Raw genomic sequence first — 20,911 nt, 5'->3', positions numbered from 1 at the left:
TATTGGCTTGGTACTCTGTAGGAATGTGTATATTCTGTAGGACACAAGACCAACACACAGGATTTTTCTTATTGTATTTATTTAATAGTTAGAGAAAGAAAACAACATTTAACAATCTCCTGCTTAACATTAAAATCAACATGGCTCTCTTACCCTCTGTGAAGCAAATACTTACCTGCTAAAAGTCTGTTTATCATAAAAGACACTTTCCTCCGTTGCTGTATTTAAAGACAGAGGACTGCCCCCCTCTTCCTGTATTCAATCAGCTGTCTTACAGAGGTGAATCTCAGACATAAATCATATGGCAGCATTTATTTCTTCTGTTATAATCACAAACTCTATGCTAACTTGGCCTATGTCTGCGAAAAGCATTATATAAATAAACTTTACTTACTTAAACACCTTGCTGTGACAGAAATAACCTCACTATAATGTTACATCTGAATATATTACATTTCCTTCTTGTTTCGTTTTGATGCTGCAGGTTAAAAAAAATTCAGCTCTTCAACATGCACAGAAACGTACCTTCCTTTTGTTACAGGATAGTAAAATCTACATCCTAAAAATGTTCTGTCCACTGGACAGAGCCATTATAAAGCTTGTCGTCTTCAAAGTAATTTATTTTATTATTTAAATTTTATTTCACCAGGAAAAGCCTCATTGAGGTTAAAAATCTCTTTTACAAGAGTGTCCTGGCCAAGACGGGCTGCAGCACAGTTCAATGTACATTAACTTAAGATACTACTGTCATTTCTAGATAAAGGTTTTGCAACAGTTTTGAATCTGTTATTTTTATTAATTGCACAAAAGAATACCACGGGAATATCAATACTCTACCACAGAAAATGAGTATCTGTGTATTTTCTTATTAGCCCCATTTCATCCATGATGTTATCTTGACTGTATTCATGAGAGTTTATTAACCATGCTTTCACTTATAAACACAGCATGATAATAGTTTGGAAACTATTACAACTGTTGAGAAACACTCTAAGATTTATTTTCACCATCTTAAACAAACAACAGTGCAGAGTCTGAGTGTGACATTAAATAAAATCTGCTTGCCATTGGATGATTTTTTAGATGGACCCATGATACTGAAGAATAGAAGCTTGTTTTATTCCTGTGAAGCTCACTGTTTCAGTACATCGTGTTTCAGTTTTGAGTCTTCAAAAGTTGCAGAAGCTTCAGAAAGATTTCATTCAGTGTAACAGTTTTGCAGCTCAAGTATGTGATTAGCACAAACATTGGACAAGAAGAGAAGATTTCAATATTTTATATTAAGGCTTTTTAGACAGTTAATTTATTAATGTTTATACTCTAACAAAATGTTCTATGTTTAATGCAACACTTCTGAACATAAGAATTGCCAACTTATAAAAGCACTCGAGCTTCTTAGATTTTTATTGGACATGACACTGAAATAATGTAGAGTATAGTGCTTCAGCTCTAGCCTGAGAGAGCTGACATTAATAATGTCTCTATTATAGTCAAGTGTTCGAGAAAGCCATGACAGTGTTAGACTAATGTCTGACATGTTAAGATGTATTCATGTCAGTTATAAGTGCAATAATACTGGTAAATAGACCTGTCTTTTCCTGCGTATCCCAGCATGCGCCTTACTGTCTGTTCTTAATAATCTTTAGAACCATATTCTCATGTTCAGAGCCATTAATAAAAGATAAAGTACCATAACCTGTGGTCCTCTGTGTATCTGCGACTTCCATCCTGAAAGAGAGAATCTCCAGGCATCAGTGAGGGAGGGGTTTAGGGATTTAAGACACAAGAGGGGGCTCACCTTTCCAAGTGAAGTGCCGGACCTCAGGTGTCACGCCGCTGGTGAAGGAGGGGAGAGATGTGAGGGAGGGCCTGGGTTCCTGGGGCCCGGGAGGTTAACTGTACTGTGTGCCCCCCTTCAGGAGACAACAACAGTCAGTCTGTTATAATCAACCACAGGGAGAAACACGAAGGGACTGCAGAGACTGAAAAGGCAGCAAAATGTACTGAAAGAGCGGAAGAGATGGAGAGAGACAGGCAGAGGAGAGGCAGAGGGCAACACCTGTCTGTGGCTTATTTATAGAAGAGGCAAACTGTGAGGTCTGCAGCCATGTTTGAGTATTCTGCAGAACATCAGTTGAAATGCTAAATCCCTGTTTGTGCAAGCAATACATAAAACAGTATTAATATTAAATGCCTCTTTATGTGACCATGCTTTTGCATTACAGAAAGGTTCTTATGCCCTAAATTAGCATTACGCTATGGAAAAACGTAGGGTTGCACTGATCCCCACAAAGCAGAACTAAATGCATTCACAAAGTTTGAAACCTGAAGAGCCAATATATTTTTTAACTGGTGGCAACTTAAGTTGATGTCCCTTAAAATGTAGTCGATACTTTAAATCAATTCTTTTTGCAAAATCATGAATTTAATCATCTGTTTGTACTCTTTGCTGCAAGTTACAGCAACTTTATATGCAACAAACTTTTATTACAGTAAATGACTATCAAAGTATGATAATTATAACAATCACAAAAATAAATATAAATATTTGTTTATAAGTGCAAGACAAAAAGAAAGTCCATGGTCATTTCAGAGTGTTTATCCTTTGCAGATGATGTCCTCCTTTTAGACATGCTACCACTGAATTTGAACTGTGACATGACTTTTCAACAGCTCTTAAGTAGAGCTGTTTGTAGACTCCTCCATTCAAGTAAAGACACTAAGATAAATGGTATTGCATGTGATCAAGTGGAATTCCTCTCTCTGGTCTCTGCTACTAAAAATTCAAATCACAGATAACCTTTCAAAGCCTTTACTTATCGTTTTAGCCCTCAGACTATAAACACGATTCATCAAGATCCACTGAGTATTATAGTCATTAAAGGGCTCTTGGTCCTCCACTCTCATCCAGACTTGCCTTCATAATGATGTGCATGTTTGCAGTGATCTTCACATGGATCATCTGATCATTACTGTGCCACTGTGTACGTTACTCATTTAGACACTGATATTCAGTCTCTTTCATATATTACAGATCTGTTGTAAATTGTAATGACAACTCTCAGACTTGTTTGTGAATAAACAAAAAAAAGAGAAGTTGAGTTATTTATTTTTTAGTTTATTTTTTTTTCTCCACGACTACGTCAAATGACTTGACGGTTTTCATAAAACACATTCACAGGTTCACAAAAGTTATGTTAATTACAGTGAATTAACTGTTTATAACACTTCAAACAAACGTAACACAGTGAAGAGAAATCTCTTATCCTTAACTGAAGCAAATACTAATGGAATTTGCTTTCTTTTATAAAAGATAATAGATATATATTTAGGTATAATATCCATTTATAATGCCTTTTTCCTTTTTGTCATTACACAAAAGTGAAGACAAACATGAATATTCCAAACAGCAATACTTATAACTTAAAATAGCTGCACATTAATGATATATATAATATGAAATTAAATACTCATGAATACTTGACAAGTGGAATATTGTCTTTTCTATTAGAAAATATGTAAGTGTTTAACAATATATGCTGCACTGCTTGGTGAGGTTAGAATACATAACTATCTCCATGTAACAAAAGGAAAGGTTAGGGAGGTCCAAGGTGTATTAAACTGTAACAGTGGTGCTTGAGGGCTGCTGTGCACTCTCACATTAATTGTCCCCCAGAAAATATATAGTGTCACCCGTTTTTTTTTTATTCTTTAAAAAGAATCAGGAACATTTCTTAAGGCTCACAGGGTGACTTTAACAAGAACCACAGAACATGTAACAAGAATTTCCCCTTTTAAGGACAACTTTTTCTCAATAATGTCAAAAGATTTCCTACAGTACCAACAGTATTTCTGTAACATGGATAACAGAATGAGAGGATGCCTTCACATTAAAAGGCTCGTCCTTGTTTCACATTATTTCTCTGCCAGTAGACAATATCAATAACCAGACATTTGGCCACAGATTATGTCATGAAGATACTAAGAGACTTTGTAGAACACATTATTTAGGGGCATTTCATGACTGCACCACTTTTGGGCCCCTTCTGCATTTACAAGTGCTTTGTTATGGTTTTTAGGGCAGGCTGTGTTAAAAGCGTCGGCCACCAGGGGGCCCTGGCCACCTCTGGCCTCTGCCAGGTGGGTGGTGAGGCGGAGGAGAGACCGGTCCATTGTGGTAGCTGTGTAAAAGGATAAAATCACACATTGGATCCTCGGCATTGGCCAATAGGGGGCGCACTCTGATAAGAGCAGCCAGCTCAAGTATTCTGGTGAGGGGTGTTATCCCCTCTATCTTTGAATGGCAAAATACAGTAATGTCTTCCGCTCTTTCATTATTCCATGCACTATTGAAGAATCTGCCAAATAGTGAGCATTAGGTATATTTTATATTTATTTATAAAGGTAACATTTGTTGTGCTAAGACAAACTATTTTGGCAAAACACTAAATTATTTCTTCTTTTTGATAGAAAAACGGAGAAAGAAATGTGATCATTAGAGGACACGTTAAAGTGAAGGAAGTTAAGCTATAAAGAGGCTTAGGAGAAAACAGGGACAGCAGGTACGATGATACCCAACCCTCTGTGTTTTGGCTCGCAGTTTACTGCATATGTGCATCACAGTTTAAAGTGATACAACTGGTGTAAGAATCTAAAATATATTAAGGATCTAAGGACCTAAGAATCGTGCGAGGAAAGTGCCGAGACTTGTGACATGCAAAGCTTAAGCGTGATTTTATATTCAAACATCTCTTACCCTCTCGGGCCGCGGGGGTGGAAGTGGCGTGGAGGTCCAGGGGGCGGCATGCCTCGGCCTCGAGGGTGTGGCGGACGCCCTCTGAAACCAGGATGGCCCGGAGGAGGGGGTGGAGGGGGTGGAGGGGGTCCGTGCCTACAGCGTAACAGCAATACAGAACGCTTTAATGTACATTTGAAGTCAAAGGAAGTCTTTTGTGGTAAAACACATGAGCCACTGTTGAAGCAAATGTAAGATCAGTAAAGTGACGGCACATATCTACCCCCTAATGTGTGTTAAGAGCAAACTCCTTTTTAGGACAAGGGAAAACTTTTAGACATATGAGTTATGAGGTGGTTACCTGGGCATGGGTGGGAAGGGGCTTCTCATGTGCATGGGAGGTAGCCGGGGAGGAGGAGGAGGAGGGCCCATGCCCATTGGTCCAACCCTACCTCGATGACCTCTTAGGTCTGGGTAAGGTCGCATCCTCCTCATTCCTCTGCAAGGCAGGAAGTGAAATTTACCCAGAAAAGTTAAGCATATTATTTCAAAATACAACACATATGATAAGGAGTTTTTAACTTTAGGTGTCCTACAAAAAAAGAAAAACATCTTTAAAAGTATCTTATACGTGTGTATAAGATTTGGTCATTCATTTTCAAATATCAGTACCTCATTGGGGCAAATCCATTCATGGGTCCATCTCTTGGTCGACCCCTTCCATGTCCAGGGGGACCAAACCCCTTCATCATGCCCCGCCCACCACGCATGCCGCCTCGACTCATCCGACCCCCTTGACCTCGGCCTTTAAACCCACGACCCCTAAGCAGACAAAAAGATGCGACGAAAAGTAAGTCACAAATCCACGTCAAATCACGTCAAGCTCTAGGCTGAGGTTAGATTGACTTCAATACCTAGAACATGTGCAATGCAACAGTGAACTGTAAGGAGCATCCTTCTGTTAAACTATCCAACCTCTCCATTACTTCCTCATATAAAAAGTACATGTACATGTTCATTGAAAGTCTGTCTTCCACTAACATACAGCTTAAAAACCATTGTGTATCTATAACTACAGTTTTAGGCTGTAAGGACCCATAATACCAACCTAGCTTTGTTGTCCATCACTGGTCTCTCAGATTCTTCCTTGGAGGTTTTTGAAGTTTCCGTCGTCTTTTCTTCTGTATCTGCATCCATCTGCAAGCATGCAGGTCAATATTTATACAGTACTCTGTCACCATGGCAACCTCTTTTGATATTAGTATCAAATAAAAATATAGCAGTTTAATACTCTCTACACATGAAACCTAAAAGAAAAAATGCAACACATTTAGAAGATTTCTACGTGCAAAATGTGTACAACATGTATCTTTTAAACTCTGTAGAGAGAGAAGAGAATCAGGCGCTTAGTCAGATTAAAAATATGTTCATGCAGAAATAAGCTGCAAGTTCCCTGCAGCTAAAAGGTAATCAAGCATGATGGAAACAAATGGTAACCTCTTTCCTAAAGACTTATCTAATATGCAGAAAAATACATTCACAAGTAGATCCTATTAAACCTCATTTTACATGGTTTGCAATGGTGTTATCTTCATAACACTGAGATTACTGCCTCTGTTCATTTATCATTTTAAGTATTCCCCCTGGTAAATCTCCTTCTCATGTACAATAACTTTAAGCGATAGAAATCTAAACATTTCACAGGCAGAACTTCTTCGAATTTGATTGAGATCTTTTTTTTTGTTATAAAACTCACAGATGAAACACATGTTTGTGTTTCCACAATGTGAGACGTGGCTGTTAAAACGATCACTCAGCAGGTCTCAGAAACATGAAACCTCTTCCTTGCATTCCCTGCATTGCTCAATCACTGGGTGTGAAAAGACTGTGTCCATGCCTTATACTGTAGCAGGTGACAAGTTTGCAACCAAAGCACGGACAACTGCAAGTCACACCTGATAGAAGGAAAATTATTAATAGTCCCAAAGCCCAGACCAGTACTGTAAAATTCAGCATCTACGACACTGCTAGTGAGTGGAAGTATTTCTATATTTTGTATTATAAGAGAAGTAAGGGAAGTGGGGGGAGGCCAAAAAGCAAGAAGCTGCTGTTTGACATATGGGAGGAATTGGCATTTTTTAAAAAAGACTTTCAAAAGTTGTCCCGAAGGGGACACCATTCCATAGCTTTTTTTTTTTTTTACACAGTTTCATATATTTACACTTTAAAGACTAGGAAAATCAAAGACTAGGCATGGACTAAAGAGGTCCACACACTGGCCAAATACCCTTTGAAATATAAATTAAACATACAGCCTTCCAGTTAAGTCTCTGTAGAAATACAATATTTCTTTATAAGCAATTCTAATAATCAAAATGTACCTTCACATAATGGCCTTTCAATAAACACCAAAGTCTAAAATCACTTAATTTTAATGTTTTTGGGTAATTTGTTATCTGATGAACTGTGAGTTTCAGCACCTTTATATATTATATATTCTATGAAGTACTCAGTAGTTTAGTTTTCCTTATGCTCGTTTTTAAGGATTTAATACATGGTGTTCCTGAACTTCATGTGTTTATCTGAATGTGTATTTTTCTATCTACTGTATTTACACCGATAACTAGCTTGATTGATAAGTAGGCTGCCCTAATTGAATATCATTTTAGACTGTACAGAGTTTAATGACTGTAACCATGTCATGATGTAGCTACATTCACATTAGCACATTGTTGTGTTAAAGTAAATAAAGCCTGCAGAGCCAAAGGCACGTCGAGCGTCATGGAAACATTTTTATCCTGATCCTTAGAGGCATTTGGAGCTGTGTGAACTCTTAAACCTTAACCCAGGACCACCAGAAACGCCCCATGTAACAAATACGCTTCAGGTCACTCATAATACTTTTTAAAGCTGTGAAGCACAAGGGAGCTAGTGTTTAGCAAGGCTGACTTATTATGCTGGAAAGGCCCCGTCTAATTCCCGGATTTAATATCGCAGAGCAGTCCTGACAGAGTTTGAGTTGTGTCCAATACAGTTGCTTTACATACATAGCATTAAAAAAGGCATTCAACGTTTATATCGAAGCTTTTCTAGATAAAACGACGAAGTAAATTAGCTTATACACGAGAGGGAATTTAAATGTTGGTCATGTATAAAAGGGGCGTTCCTGTGTTGTGTTCAAACGCTTTGAAATGTTGCGAAGGGCAGACTTACTTCAGCTGGTGATGCAGGCGAGGTAGTTTCAAAAAGTAATAGAATTCTCCTATTTGCTAACAAAAATAAAAAATTGTGTTAGAAAAATAAAAAATGTACAAAATTTCCGACAAGCTTATCAAGCTCCTTCGCGTTTCTAAATGGCGGCTTCTTCAGGATAGACTCAACCCAGGTTGGGATTTCTTTGTGAGAAAAACACCATGTGGAAGTCACGCCCACCGGAAAGAATACTGGTGTCTGATTGGCTACTTGTTGCATTCTTTCAGTCTACGTTCAATATTCTGGTATTCTGATTGGACAAATCGGTTGACGCGCTGTTGTAGTGGTACTGCTCATCTTGAGGACGGTTCATTAGTTAACTAGGCCACAAGTTCAATGCATAATAACGCTAATTAACCGTGGAAATTAAAGCATATTTTGTGAATATAGCCTGAATCTGCCACACGGTGAATGTCATGGCAAAATGTAAACATGTCAAACAAGCCTGATATTGAATTGGAATAAAAATAAATCGAAAAAAAACCCGGATAACTCATTTAAATAAAACAAAGGACTAATTATTTAATAGCTTTCACAACAAACCTTTACATTGTCAAGCAGCTACTTAAGTTCTAAAATTAATCAGAAACAAGGAACAAGAGATTGAAAACAATGAGTATAGTCAGGTTTGTCTAAGTTCTCTGTTAACAAATATAGGAATATTGGCGTGATTCTTCATCAGAAAAGCTGTATTTCATACACATCAAGATCCCATGGCCGAAACAACCACAAACAAACAAACAAGCAAATTATATTTCCAAACATTTAATTCATATTTCCAACAAAGGCAGCCTCATATACAAAAATAAATGCCAAGTGCCCACAAAACAATATTTACAGCGGGAAAGGGGCAAGAAAAAGACTGAATGATTAAGTTATCTTATAGATGTTGTACAACTCATCAGAGATAGCCTATAATTACTAACTCCATCAAATGTCCAGGTGAGAGTGAACCTGATGCGTAAAAGAGGTCCTTGAGCGTCCGTTACGCGCGGTTCAGGATATCTGAGAGCTGGTTGATATATTCAATTGTGTATTTGAGGGTTTGTATCTTGGTCAGTGGTTGACCTCTCTTGCTGTAGTCCGGCGGCAGGTAGTCCCGGAGCTGGTGCAGAGCCTCCGCAAGACTCCTCATTCGCATCTTCTCCCTCTCGCTGGCCTTCATGCGTCTTTTGGTGGACATCTTGGGTTTGCTCAGCCTCTGCGCTGTCGGAGCCGCCCTGCGTCCAGAGAAACCGAAGGAGAAGTCGTTGATATCCTGATGCCCGCTGGAGAAGCACATCTCCGGCGAGGAGCACATGGAGTCCATGGACGACTCCGGTGATGCGGACTGAAGCGAGTCCTGATCTTCTCCAAAAGCGCTCTCATGGACCTTCCACTCAGAGAGTATATTAGCTGTAACACAGTCCATGTTAGAAATATCCCGAGACTTCCAGACTCTCACGAGGCGAGGATGGCATGAAGACGGGCCAGATTGTGTGGAGGCGATTTTGGCAAAGCGTTTTTATACAGAAGCAGATCTCCGGAGGTTTATGGGTTCACAGCTCAGGCGAAAAAAAGTTCAAAGAAAATCTCAAGTGCCAAAATGCGACCTTCCCGAAGGACGTCGTTCGTTATCACTGGGGTGTGAATAAGGCTAAATAGACGGATAATGTGATAGAAAGAAAAATAATTAGATTCCTTTTGTGGGGAATTACTCTTTAAAGTCTGCACGACGACAATTATCAGTTTGATGTGATGTGTCTAATGAAGGATTGAGAGGATGCTGTTTCACCTGACACATTCACACCTCTCCGGCAAGTCAGGCCTAAGTGTGTCTTCAGTCTGGAAGTCATAGAGTAAAAAAAAAACACAAGTAAAACCTATTTTTAACTCATTATTATTAGAGTCAGATCTGTTTTCATGCATATCAGAGCAACAAAACTGTCTAAGGCCAAAATGATCAAATATCACTGCATGCACTGAATCTTAAATACCTTATTTTAGAATTCAAAAGCACACAAACTTTCCTATTTTTTATGTGTTTACAATTTAGTTTTTTCTGAAGAGTATTCCATCTGTATCCTTAACAAAAAGTAAACATAATGGCTGAACAAATTTTCATAGAAAAAATATTTGCACCGGAAAAAAACCCCAGTTGAATTCTCCTCACAAACTGTGAGATTTAAAAAAAGATTTAAGACCGAGCAGTATAGGACTGGGTTGTTATTTGGGCAGAGGATGCAGCTGTCACCAAGCTCCTGCCAGACCTTTCATGTCTGAAAAGGTGTGTAAGGCCTCACTCATGATCAAGGGGACCAACACTGGCAGGTTGTAAAACCAACGGCTCAGCGTCCTCTCTGTGTGTCCTGTTGAGCTACAGTGTCTTCTCTCACTGTGTAGCTATGCTAAGTGACATGTAGCTTGTCAAACAGCAGTGGGAGAAAATAAGCACATGTGGTGCTTTTAAATGGCATTAATAGTGAAAATGGTGCTAATCCACAACTCTTTTCCCAGATTTACAAAACGTAATCCTTTCATGATCACAGCTATAAGTTTTGGCGAGGCTAAGTGAACATTTTTTACATATGATTTCTTTAGACAATTTCACATTTTGAGCATCATTAAAGATTCTAATCTCTCAAAACGTGTTGCAACAAACCTCTAAAATGTCTCTCATCCTCTGACACATCTTAAATAAAACTGTTCCTTATTGTTTCTTTCAATTTATCTCATTAAAAAAAGACTCAAGGTCAATTTAGAAGCTCTTCTAGAGCTTTCAATCCACAGTTCACTCATAAATAGCATTATATATTTTAACAGCCTGTCACAATTGCCTGAGACCCTATAAATGACTGATCAATAGTCCAAAGCACAAATATATTCAATTTATTGTTAAGTTAAGGCAAGAAAAAACAACAAATCTCCTATTTAAGAAGCAAAAACCATTTAAAAATGATCTAACTTGCTTGAAAAATGTGTGAACAGTTTTTGGATTTTTGCAGCTCTACTGTAAAAAGCTTAACATTCAACATCAACATCTGCTTACATGTTTTTGTCCATCATTTTTTATTTGTGCTGCTCACTTCAAAAACTTCAGTCTCAGCCTCTCAGCGAGTGGCAGCGGACTCTCGCCACAAATAACTGAGTCGTCACTGTCCAACACTGTGACGGGTGAAGCTGGAGTCAGAGAGAAAACTTCAGCATCCACATTAGCAGGTGGAACATCCTGACACTTGGTGCTAATGCTGTTTGTCTCTCTATCTGCACTGTGGCTCTTAAGCTTTGGTACTAATAATAACTGAATGCTGGGAGTGTTTTTCTCTTTTGAAATAGGTTTTAGGGGGAAGTCTGAGAGGAAGCCGCTCTTGCTCTTCATCTTGTTTACAGTCTTGATCTTAGCTTTCCTTTGCGCTCCGAGCTGCTGGTTCTCCGCGTCGCTCTCCTCGCTGGATGAACACACGCTCATACACACGCTCTTCTTGTTGGTTTCAGCCGTGTTCCTGTCTTTGTCACATTGACCTGGGTCGGACTGGCACCTCTGCGGTAGAGCAGCTGATGATGGAATAGCTTTTTTGACAAATTTATATTTCTGAGGAGGCTTTTTGGAGACGTTACATGTGTTCTTTGTCTTACTTTGAGTTTGTACTGCAGACTTCAGCGGCTGTTTTGCCCTGAGAGTTTCTGATTCGGCCTTATTTGTTCCACTCTGTTTTCTGTTGCTGTGTGGTTCCTTTTTGTGATCAGACTCCTTAGTGCCATTGCTTCCTTTACTACAGATCAGTCCATTTAGTTGTGAGTTATAAGAAGAGATGTGTTTTAGAGGAGCTAACTCTGTAGCTGTGTTCTTCATTAGCACCCTCTCGCGCAGAGGACACTCTGTGAGGCAAAACTCTGGAGCAGATTTTGGCTGTGTTTCTTTGACATCACTTGTTGAGTTTTTGCCCTCTGCTTCCTTCACATCCCTGTCTTTGGTTTTACTCAGCTCGTGCTCAGTGGTGTGATCTGGAGCGGATTGTGGAGTCGGGGAGGACGTGAAGGACGAAGCATCCCAGTTTATATCGCTCAGGTGAAGAGAGTCAATAACGGCAGAGAATGAAGGGGAAGCAACAGCATCGGACTCTGCATGAGACAGAGGAGTTTTAGGGCAATCACCCAGAGTGCTTTGCTCTTCTTTTGACTTTCCTTGGTGTTCATGCTTCACTGGAGTGTCTAAAACCAGCACTTCTGGCTCCTCTGCCTTTGAAATGACAGGTAGCAGAGTTTGTGGTTGAGTGTTGGAGGAACTCTGGAGGGTCATCTGAGCCAAGAGGTCCGAGATACCATCGGAGACATCAGACGGCTTCTCCTTCTTACTCTTCGGCTTTTTCTCTGTAAAAAAGAATAAGTTTGGATGTCAGTGTTCAAAACCTGACACATTTTTAACTCTCTTTATTATTTAGACTTTCTGACACAATAGGAAGTGGAGCCCTACAGCAGTTATGACGAGGGAGGTGGGGAGTAAAGCACAACCTGCATAAAGTGACAGCAAAGCCTGAGAGCCAGACGCCTCTCGGCTGCATCAAAGCCTTTGGTGTGAACTAGTCGAGCTTCCAAACTCTGCTCTACATTTTCAGGTGTCAGAGCTGCTGTAATAGACAGCCTCGAAAAAACAAGTCAAAGCTCCAGGTGCCTTTGATCAACACGTCTTGTCAGCAGCGTGGGAAGTCTGGGAGCTTTGTTGAGTCTGTGGGGGGGCTCCCATTTTTCCCAAGTAGCGACTGTCATACAAAGTTAATTTTACCACCAATCTGTGCTTATGTGCATTTCTTACTTTTTGTCTTGTTCTCCTCTGCCAGAGCTTTGTCCCTCAGGTAAGTTTCCACCACCTCTGGGAAGGCCACATGGAAGAGAGACTCTTCCTCCACCGTCCTCACCTCGTGTTGATTGTCTGCAGGCCGATCCTCTGGAAACGCGTAATGTTCTGCAGGGAAAATGTCAAGGTCAGGTCCACATTGGTCTTAATAAGTCTTTCATTTAGTTTATATAGGAAGAAAGATTGTTATCCTATTACTATCTTTACTGATAACATAAAAAATATATGAAGTTGGACAAAGTTAAGGTGTTAAAATGGGGTTAATTATATTTTTGATTCATCATTTGGTCTAAAACGTTTAAAAGCTGAAAAAAAAATTATTCCTAAATCTTAGAGAGACCACATGTTGGTGTATCTGGGAGTGCCTTTGGTAATCAAATAGTTATTATTGTTATATCAATGACACAAAAACTCAAAACCCTAAAAGAACCAAAAGAAATCTATTTACCATGGTGTACCACATAATCACAGCAGCTTTACTTTCCATTTGGCATGACCAGTAGATGCTTCAGTAGTAGCAGCCTTGAATTTATATGAAGTACTAGAACTAAAGTGCATGTTTCATACAAAATGCAAATATTTAACCATTTTAAAGCTCCTGTGAGGAATTTTAGTTTTGTGTTGATTTTGGCGCCCCCTGTGGACAAAGCCGTACCTCTTATCTCTTTGCTGATTTTGTCCTGTACATGCTTAAGTGGTGTTTTTTAATAAAAAGTCATATGTATCACTCACTTAAAATTTTTACCCTGGAAAATGTAAACAAAGGCAGCTAGCAGTTAATCACTTTGTCTGACACCTACCCATCGGTTTCAGGCATTAAATATAACGACATAGAAATAATCTATCTTGTCGCTGATGGTCTGGTTTGCTTTTGTAGGTCATATAGAGACATCAGAATTATTTTCAGTCTGTTTCTTAACCAGCTAAAAACTCCTCACAGGAGCTTTAAAGCATAAATGTTTTTAAATTTCAATTAGGTCTTGATACATGGATTTTGAAATGCAGTCGTGTTTATTTTTTTATTTAATTTCTCAATTTCTATCCAGTTCAGCAATACTAAATGATCCATATGAATCCATTTGTAATGAATGATTGGAGGTACAGTAACTGTAGTAAATTCAGTATTTTATGTTATTTATAAATGAATGTGTGTGTAACTATGTGTAATAATGTAGGTAAGATAAAAAATACTTCTTGGTCATGGTATAATATAAAACATGGATCCACGTTCTGAATGAGTTGATTGAGACTTTCTCAGGCCGCTCTCGTCAGGCAGGCTTGTTAGTGAAGCGGACTTCATATGACAGATTTCCCAGCCCGGAGAGGAAGCCAGTTTAGCACCTCGTGGCTGTTGTGAGTGATCTGTCACCTCTGAACCCCACCTCACAGCAAGTCACTAACAGACAACCCGGTGACGAGCACCCCGCACCCCAACCTCCCCTTACTGCAGCAGTCGTGTCAATCAGACCAGGGGATGTGTTTTCTAAATAATGATCTTCTCCTCACATCAGAGGAAAAAGTGATAAAGTTGGATCAACCTTACATGAATGATAAAAACTGACCTGGTGTGCTCCAGATGATTTCGAAGCAGGCAATGGCACTCCTCACTCTTGGTTTCAATATTCTTTTGAAGGATAAAAGTTGTGTCAATAAAAAATGTATTGAAATATAATTTTATCACAACAGCACTAAAGAGAGATTTTCTTTGTTGTTCTGAATTGAAATTTAACTTACCTGAGAGGCTTGATTTGGGAGGAGGATTCTCTCCCATGTTTCCTGTTCATTAACTCTGCATACGTCATCAACACTAAAACCTTCTCACTGGTGTAGTGCTTCGGCCACTCCATCTTCTGAAAGGCAAATTTCTGCAAAACACAAAAAACGTTTACTCTTAAATCGCTAAAAAAAGGCAACCTGGACAAGTTCTATGAAATAAACCCATTACCTGCATTAGCAGCATATTCGGCTGCCTCCTCTTGAAATGTGACACAGGCTTATCCTTGGAAATCAGGAACTCACGAATGATCTGCAAAATGCAATTTAAGTTTTTAAAACCACAGGAGAACATCACACGAGTTATGAACCAATAAGTAGATAAAATCAGCTTTACCTCTGTAAAAGGGAACTGCTCGTTAGCCAGTGTTTTCCTAAAAAAGGAATCAAACAAAGAAAAGATACACATGAAAGCAAACCATCCATTTAAGTCATTACACCCATTGAAGATATCAAAACTCATGTTGATGTCTTCAAGTGTTTTTATGAGAATCATTGGCCAAAACGAAACTAAATCAGGTTTACGGTGATAAAAGATTCTAGTCTTCTAGTCTTGACGGTCCTTTACTACAAAGGAACATACTTTTGCAATTTTTCATTTTCTGCAATTACATTTAATTAAACTACAGTTTCTTTACAGAAAGTCACTTACTTCCTGATATTTGCCTCAAAGGACCGGGCCTGGCGGGTCTGTTCGTAGCGGTGCCAGTCACAGGGACACTGGTAGTCAAAGTCCTGAGGTTCACAGAAATGTTTACTATTACAAAGCCTGCAGCCGCCACGTTCGTGTGCTTTTGCTGAGCCTGAAAAAGGAAGGAAACGGATCAGAATAAATATTTTATGAAAACAGCTTTAAAATTTAAAACAAAAGGCAAAAGGCTTATTCTGACTTGTCTCTCACATACGTGTATGTTTTGACATGACAGGTTGAATGGCTTTAAATCAGCCATGTGTGAAACGTGTCCTCTCAGACCCCCTCCTTTTGCTTTCCACCTTTTAGGAACAGGGGTCAGAGTTCAAAGCAGGGCACAACTCACCAGGATGTCGACATACGTGGCAGTGAGTGACCTTCTTTACAGCTTCCTCTAACACTCCTGCATTTTCCTCTTTCCACTGGTTGAACCTGAGGTGATCGGAGAAAGTTTACTCATAACATGTACGTAAAGGGAAAACATTGAGAGTGAGTGTGTGTGTTTCCGACCTCTGCAGAAGTGTTTGTCCTTTCAGCATCTGAATAAGCCTCAGAGCTTGCTCTCTACCAACACCTGATATGCCCTTATGGAAGAATAAAAGTTCAGTTTACATGAGTCATGTCTGTTATCTTTACTGTTGCATATTTTATATTAAGCATCCTTCCGTACTTTAGGAATATAATCACAGCCGAGGAGGATGGCCAGACCGACAAGATTTTCTCTGGAGAGCTGCAGCTCTGTCTGTACCTTGGAGGTCTTGTAACACTCCACCTGAGGGTCCTGGAGGAGACAGAAAGAACAACACCATGATGATTTGAGACTTTTTTTTTTTTCAAATAAAGGAATCAGCAGAATAAATAAATAAATACATTTAAAATTAGAGGTGAAGGACTAAATATCTTTTATAATGTAATGTATGATTTGTCGTGTCATTGACAAAATAAATGTCTTCAGTGTTTTTTTACAGCAGCCACAATCATATGGAAGAGAGTAAATCAACTGTCTATCTAGGTTTGCTTTGTATTTATTACCTGAAACCTACTGTAACAAAATACTAAAATTTTGCAATTACTACTAGACTCTTGATTTTGCCCTTTAATTATAATACATTATAAGTCTACCTTTACAAGTTAAATTTAATTATTCCGTTTGTACTTTCTAAAATAAATAAAGTAATTTAAGTATCAGTATCACCCGATCAGTCTGAACTGGAGTCTTTCGGGTGAGCATACAGCATACTCAGTCCTTCTTTCTCAAAATTTTGCACACAGGGGACAATTACAAAGGACTCTCACAAACATACTTTACTGTTCATATTGAAGTTCCTGTACACGGTTTGGGCTCCATACAAGAATGCATCTCCATCATTTGTGATGCAGCCGTCCACCAGACCCTGAGAGTCCAAGTAGGCACACATGGCCTCAGCCTCCCCAGCAGCTGTCACCCATGGCACGCCCAGATAGTCCAACATCTCTGCACACTACAGCGGCAAGATGAGGGAAAAACTGCTAACTAACAACATACATTTATTATGATTGACTATAATACAAGATGCAAAAGTGGAGGAGCTACTAACCTCTCTCAGCACAGCATTAAAGCGCCCTCTGCTGGTGTTTTTTGTAGACTTAGGGGCAGGAGCCTTTTTGAATGCTCCATATCTTGCTTCTGTCCTCTTGCTCATTGTTTCCGCTTTAAGTTTAGGGGGTTCTCCTTCCATCACAAAGACGAGCTTTACACCCATGAGCGTGAGGGATGACACCCTGAAAAATAAATTCCTGGACACAAAAGAGCCATTTGTGGTTGACAACAAGCCAACATAAAAAGAGATATTAGAATAGAAGCAAACATAAGTAGGAATTAATTAAGGAAATATTACCTCAGGTGGGGTTTGGTAACTCTCCCCATCATTGCTTGGACATGCTGGGCCTCGCACACCCATAAACTCAGGTCCACAGCCAGCGTCTTTCCGCTCAAACTGTACAGCGGCACCGACTCACGGACCGGCTCGATGATAGACCACAAATCATGGACACCCATGACTACCCTAAATGGGTTTTACCTGATTTAACAAGAGGGAATGTGAACAAAATGCGAAGTCTTCTCTACACAACGGAACAACGACCAAGAGTATTCAAACATTGGCGCCGTTGGGCCGCGTTCCAAATCGTTGGACATCTCTGAACTACGCGGCCTTATTTTTGTATTAATAGTGAGAACGTTAAAAATAAAGTCAATTCGACGTTTATATTTTATATAAAGGATATAAATAGACAGACTGTGTGTAATTGTGGCACTTAAACTTTCAATTACTATAACTGTAGCAAAACAAAGTGGATAGAAAGGGAGCACGAACGAATTTGTACGAAGCCGAACATTTTAACTCAAACGTCATATTAAAGCGCCTGCAAATGTTTGTTGCTATGGATACGAGGCTCTCGTTTACAGGCTGAGGAGTTTTTCGTCCTTTTTCTATTTTTTGACAGATTTTTATTTCTGTTATGGAGTCAAAAATGCAAATAGAAATTGTCGGTTTAATTAAAGACCATAATTTCCATGTTGCCAAAAGTATTGCCGAGGTAAACCGTTAATTTCTTCAGTTTCTCATATCTAGAGGTGTATATAATGACATATTTTCATCAATTTATCTTTCGACTTCGTTCATCAGGGACTCAAAAAGAAGTTCCAAGAGGTATTTCTGGATCCAAAGATTCAACCACTACTTGAATTTGATTGGCACTCATATCTGTGCAACAAGAAAAGGGTAAGTCACCTCACTATTCACTTGTTCAGCAAATGTACGGAACTACTGTTTGTTCAAAAATGTAGACTTGTGATTATTGCTGATGCTCTGCACAGTGTTTTCTCTACATTGTTGGTGGAAGCACCTTTTAGATATTTTACTTATACTAATTATATATTTTTTATATTTTTTACTATTTATTTTACTTATTTACTTTTACTCAAGTGAAAGTGGCTATGCTAGTTAAGCTACTATTACAGATAAACTAACTACCTGAAGGCCCCTTTGCATGTACACACGTTTTTAATTAATCTTGCTCATTATATCACTGCACTTTCCCACAATTTAGAGATTTTTAATTGTATGTTGACATTTTATGTTGTTATAAATGTTGCTTTTTTAATATCTTCACCTTAATCTTTACAAACTGCCGTAATATTTCTATCTACCTGATTGTCTATTTCAGTGTATGTTCATTTAGGACTAAGTCCATTGTCAATTTTCTTTGTATATGTACAGATACTTAGCCAGTGAAGCTGATTCTGAGCCATGCTGTGAAACACATGATGTTTCTACTCTTTATGTAGGTAAAGAAGAGAAGAAATTGTAAAATAGGTTTAAACTATCAAGTTAAAGTACTGATGAGGAAGCAGTATAGCCATGTCAGTGTTGACATGGTTATTGTTTTCATTTTTTATTTATGAAAAATTACATTATTATTAGAGAGGCATTTTGACGACAGCATTTAAATGTTGTAACTGGTTGAAGAGGGCTTCTTTCATTCATGTGTATGCAGCAGGTTATTGTATTTCATAAATTATCATAGCTTTTGTATAATCTCTGTGTGTAACCGTGGAGTTAAAGGTACTATACTTATATCTAAAAAACAATAGAATAGAAGTGTAAGGTATCATTACATTGAATACATCATACATCCATTGCACAGTACTTTAGTAAAAATCTGCCATTTTTCAACATTGAATACGTCATCTGAAATGAGTAATGACAATGCTGTTATAAATAATCGAGGCAAATATATGAGCAGCTAGTCACACCCACACAGCAAGATCCTGCTGTAGTTTGACGTTATGGTTATTGTGACATGCTGAATGAATCACAACACATTTGCTGCTCATCACTTGTGATTCAAGGAGCTGCGTGGTGAAGTGTGGCAGTACTCCAGCAGCCTGATGTGCCTTCTCAACGGCCTCCTCCTCGGTGATGAGAAGGATCTCGCTAACTGGGCCAAGGATCGCTGGAGTTTCACTTCCACTCGGCCGCAGAGTTTCTATGTGGCTCTGGCCCAAGACCACTACGCCAAACACCTCCAGAAAACTGGGGCAAGTCAACACCACAGTCTTATGAATAATAAATCTAATTTGTGTTGGAAAAGCAGAATGTATTTAACTTCTTTTCATGCAACTTGTGGCCTTTTTAGATTCATATATTGTAAGTATTGCAAACCATCCGGCCCCAGTTATAGCTACAGTCATCATCAATGGAATCTCTCGCTGAATATATTTATTATATATAAGTCTTTGTCCTTTCATTATAGCACCAATTTGTCTTTATGGACATTGAGATAGCAGGAGAGGCAGTGGGGAGGTTATTGTTTGAGGTGAGGAAATTCTAATCTTTTATAAGCACATATACACAAATTTAACTGAAATTCGTAGATGATGTTTTAATATCTAATATAAGAGACTAGATGACTGTGTCAGAATAGCAGCATGTTAATAAGGCACATTGTCCCACCTCTCCTCAGCTGTTCTCAGATGTTTGTCCAAAGACATCAAAGAACTTCGAGGCTCTGTGCACAGGAGAGCGAGGTCTGTCACAGAGCGGCGTCCCACTCTGCTACAAGGGCTCTGTGTTACATCGTGTGGTGCCTAACGGCTGGGTACAAGGAGGAGGTATGGTATAAATACAGTTAGAATAGAAAAACACATTATACGAATTATATATTAAATAATATAAAAGTATCTTTCAATTTTGCAGATATTTCCCCAGAAAGGAAAGGTAATGGAGGGGAGTCAATCTATGGCCCAACCTTTGAAGGTAAAAATCATAAACACAGTCCAAGACATCTACAATGTTAGCATGAGAACACACTGTACATGAGAGTAAAGTATATTAGTGGATTTACTTATACAATCTGTAAGTTCACCTGAGCATGTGTCCTTTCTCCTTTTAGATGAGAGCTTTGCTGTGTCCCACTCTAAGCAGGGCACTCTAGGAATGGCCAATAAGGGTCCTCACAGCAATGGATCCCAGTTCTACATCACCCTGCAGCCGACACCCTGGATGGACAGGACCTACGTTGCCTTTGGGTTTGTATAAAATGTCAAAATTCTACAAAATCTCAGATCTCTAATACAGTTTTTCAGCAGTCTAATATCTTTATTTTTCTTTCTAGTCAGGTGGTTGAGGGTGCTGACGTCCTCAGGAGATTAGAAGGAGCTCTGACCTGCAATGAAAGACCAAAGTATGAATGTAAAGTTACAGATTGTGGAGTATATAAGTCTTAGTATCTACGTGTTAATCATTGATGTCTTTTTAAATATTTCAATGTTATTCATAAGGTAAAATGAACACAAAATACAAGAGCAATACATGTACGATTTACTGCTAAACCTTTGTATTTATTTCTAATGTGACAAATGGTATTATGCTTAAGATTTCACTCAGAATTGTATTAATACATTTTAAATAAAATTGGGGCCTAGTTATGGGGCAAACCATGTGGAAGAGCACCTGTGTCTGTTTTTTAAGTCACATAGAGATAGCCTGTTTATTAGACTGCAATTTTTTCTCTTTATTTTAAAATGAACATATTAGAGAAGACCTACAGGTCTTAAATCTGTTGCCATCCAGTTTAACCTGTT

General features: G+C 38.8%; 4 protein-coding genes across 5 annotated transcripts; 1 reads left to right on the top strand and 3 right to left on the bottom strand.

Annotated features, from left to right (window-relative positions):
• Positions 1–18: 18 nt before the first annotated feature.
• LOC138612266 (splicing factor 3B subunit 4) lies at positions 19–8,105 on the bottom strand. Of its 2 annotated transcripts, none has more exons than XM_069685594.1 (6): positions 7,949–8,105; positions 5,844–5,932; positions 5,408–5,557; positions 5,097–5,234; positions 4,757–4,891; positions 19–1,913 (listed from the first exon to the last, which is right to left on the bottom strand). In XM_069685594.1, exons 2-6 carry the CDS (start codon positions 5,930–5,932, stop codon positions 1,829–1,831), a joined length of 597 nt encoding a protein of 198 aa, XP_069541695.1. In that variant the 5' UTR covers positions 7,949–8,105; the 3' UTR covers positions 19–1,828. The 2 variants fall into 2 exon arrangements, with proteins under 2 accessions (XP_069541695.1, XP_069541693.1); XM_069685592.1 differs by lacking the exon at positions 19–1,913 and adding an exon at positions 3,129–4,181.
• A 378-nt stretch (positions 8,106–8,483) lies between these two features.
• On the bottom strand, positions 8,484–9,398 carry msgn1 (mesogenin 1). Its single transcript, XM_069657575.1, has one exon. The coding sequence runs from the start codon at positions 9,396–9,398 to the stop codon at positions 8,973–8,975; it is 426 nt and encodes a 141-aa protein (XP_069513676.1). The 3' UTR covers positions 8,484–8,972.
• Positions 9,399–10,965: 1,567 nt separating this feature from the next.
• On the bottom strand, positions 10,966–17,329 carry LOC138585350 (flap endonuclease GEN homolog 1). Its single transcript, XM_069657656.1, has 13 exons — positions 17,163–17,329; positions 16,863–17,061; positions 16,590–16,766; positions 15,956–16,066; positions 15,796–15,869; positions 15,632–15,717; positions 15,247–15,397; positions 14,932–14,968; positions 14,767–14,847; positions 14,556–14,686; positions 14,384–14,445; positions 12,780–12,929; positions 10,966–12,337 (listed from the first exon to the last, which is right to left on the bottom strand). Exons 1-13 carry the CDS (start codon positions 17,321–17,323, stop codon positions 11,049–11,051), a joined length of 2,709 nt encoding a protein of 902 aa, XP_069513757.1. The 5' UTR covers positions 17,324–17,329; the 3' UTR covers positions 10,966–11,048.
• Positions 17,330–17,784: 455 nt separating this feature from the next.
• ppil6 (peptidylprolyl isomerase (cyclophilin)-like 6) lies at positions 17,785–20,554 on the top strand. Its single transcript, XM_069657574.1, has 8 exons — positions 17,785–17,862; positions 17,952–18,047; positions 19,178–19,366; positions 19,582–19,644; positions 19,792–19,939; positions 20,025–20,084; positions 20,221–20,356; positions 20,443–20,554. The coding sequence occupies exons 1-8, from the start codon at positions 17,785–17,787 to the stop codon at positions 20,552–20,554; spliced, it is 882 nt and encodes a 293-aa protein (XP_069513675.1).
• Positions 20,555–20,911: the final 357 nt, after the last annotated feature.

The sequence above is a fragment of the Semicossyphus pulcher genome, unplaced genomic scaffold (genome assembly GCF_022749685.1).
Source record: "Semicossyphus pulcher isolate SPU_LCO1_2020_fin unplaced genomic scaffold, fSemPul1.0.p SCAF_11, whole genome shotgun sequence".
Taxonomy (NCBI): domain Eukaryota; kingdom Metazoa; phylum Chordata; class Actinopteri; order Labriformes; family Labridae; genus Semicossyphus; species Semicossyphus pulcher.
The sequence above is the reverse complement of the archived record's forward strand: the minus strand, read 5'-3'. Positions and strand labels throughout refer to the sequence as shown.

Coding starts and splice junctions, on each gene's coding strand:
- LOC138612266 (XM_069685592.1), bottom strand. CDS start 5,932: ATGGATGCAGATACAGAAGAAAAGACGACGGAAACTTCAAAAACCTCC. Junction 5,558..5,843: donor GTGATGGACAACAAAGCTAG/GTTGGTATTATG, acceptor TTGTCTGCTTAG/GGGTCGTGGGTTTAAAGGCC. Junction 4,182..4,756: donor CACCCCCGCGGCCCGAGAGG/GTAAGAGATGTT, acceptor CCTTTTACACAG/CTACCACAATGGACCGGTCT.
- msgn1 (XM_069657575.1), bottom strand. CDS start 9,398: ATGGACTGTGTTACAGCTAATATACTCTCTGAGTGGAAGGTCCATGAG.
- LOC138585350 (XM_069657656.1), bottom strand. CDS start 17,323: ATGGGTGTCCATGATTTGTGGTCTATCATCGAGCCGGTCCGTGAGTCG. Junction 14,446..14,555: donor TCCCAAATCAAGCCTCTCAG/GTAAGTTAAATT, acceptor ATCCTTCAAAAG/AATATTGAAACCAAGAGTGA. Junction 12,930..14,383: donor AATCATCTGGAGCACACCAG/GTCAGTTTTTAT, acceptor TTTTCCCTGCAG/AACATTACGCGTTTCCAGAG.
- ppil6 (XM_069657574.1), top strand. CDS start 17,785: ATGGAGTCAAAAATGCAAATAGAAATTGTCGGTTTAATTAAAGACCAT. Junction 17,863..17,951: donor TTGCCAAAAGTATTGCCGAG/GTAAACCGTTAA, acceptor TTCGTTCATCAG/GGACTCAAAAAGAAGTTCCA. Junction 20,357..20,442: donor AGGACCTACGTTGCCTTTGG/GTTTGTATAAAA, acceptor TTTTCTTTCTAG/TCAGGTGGTTGAGGGTGCTG.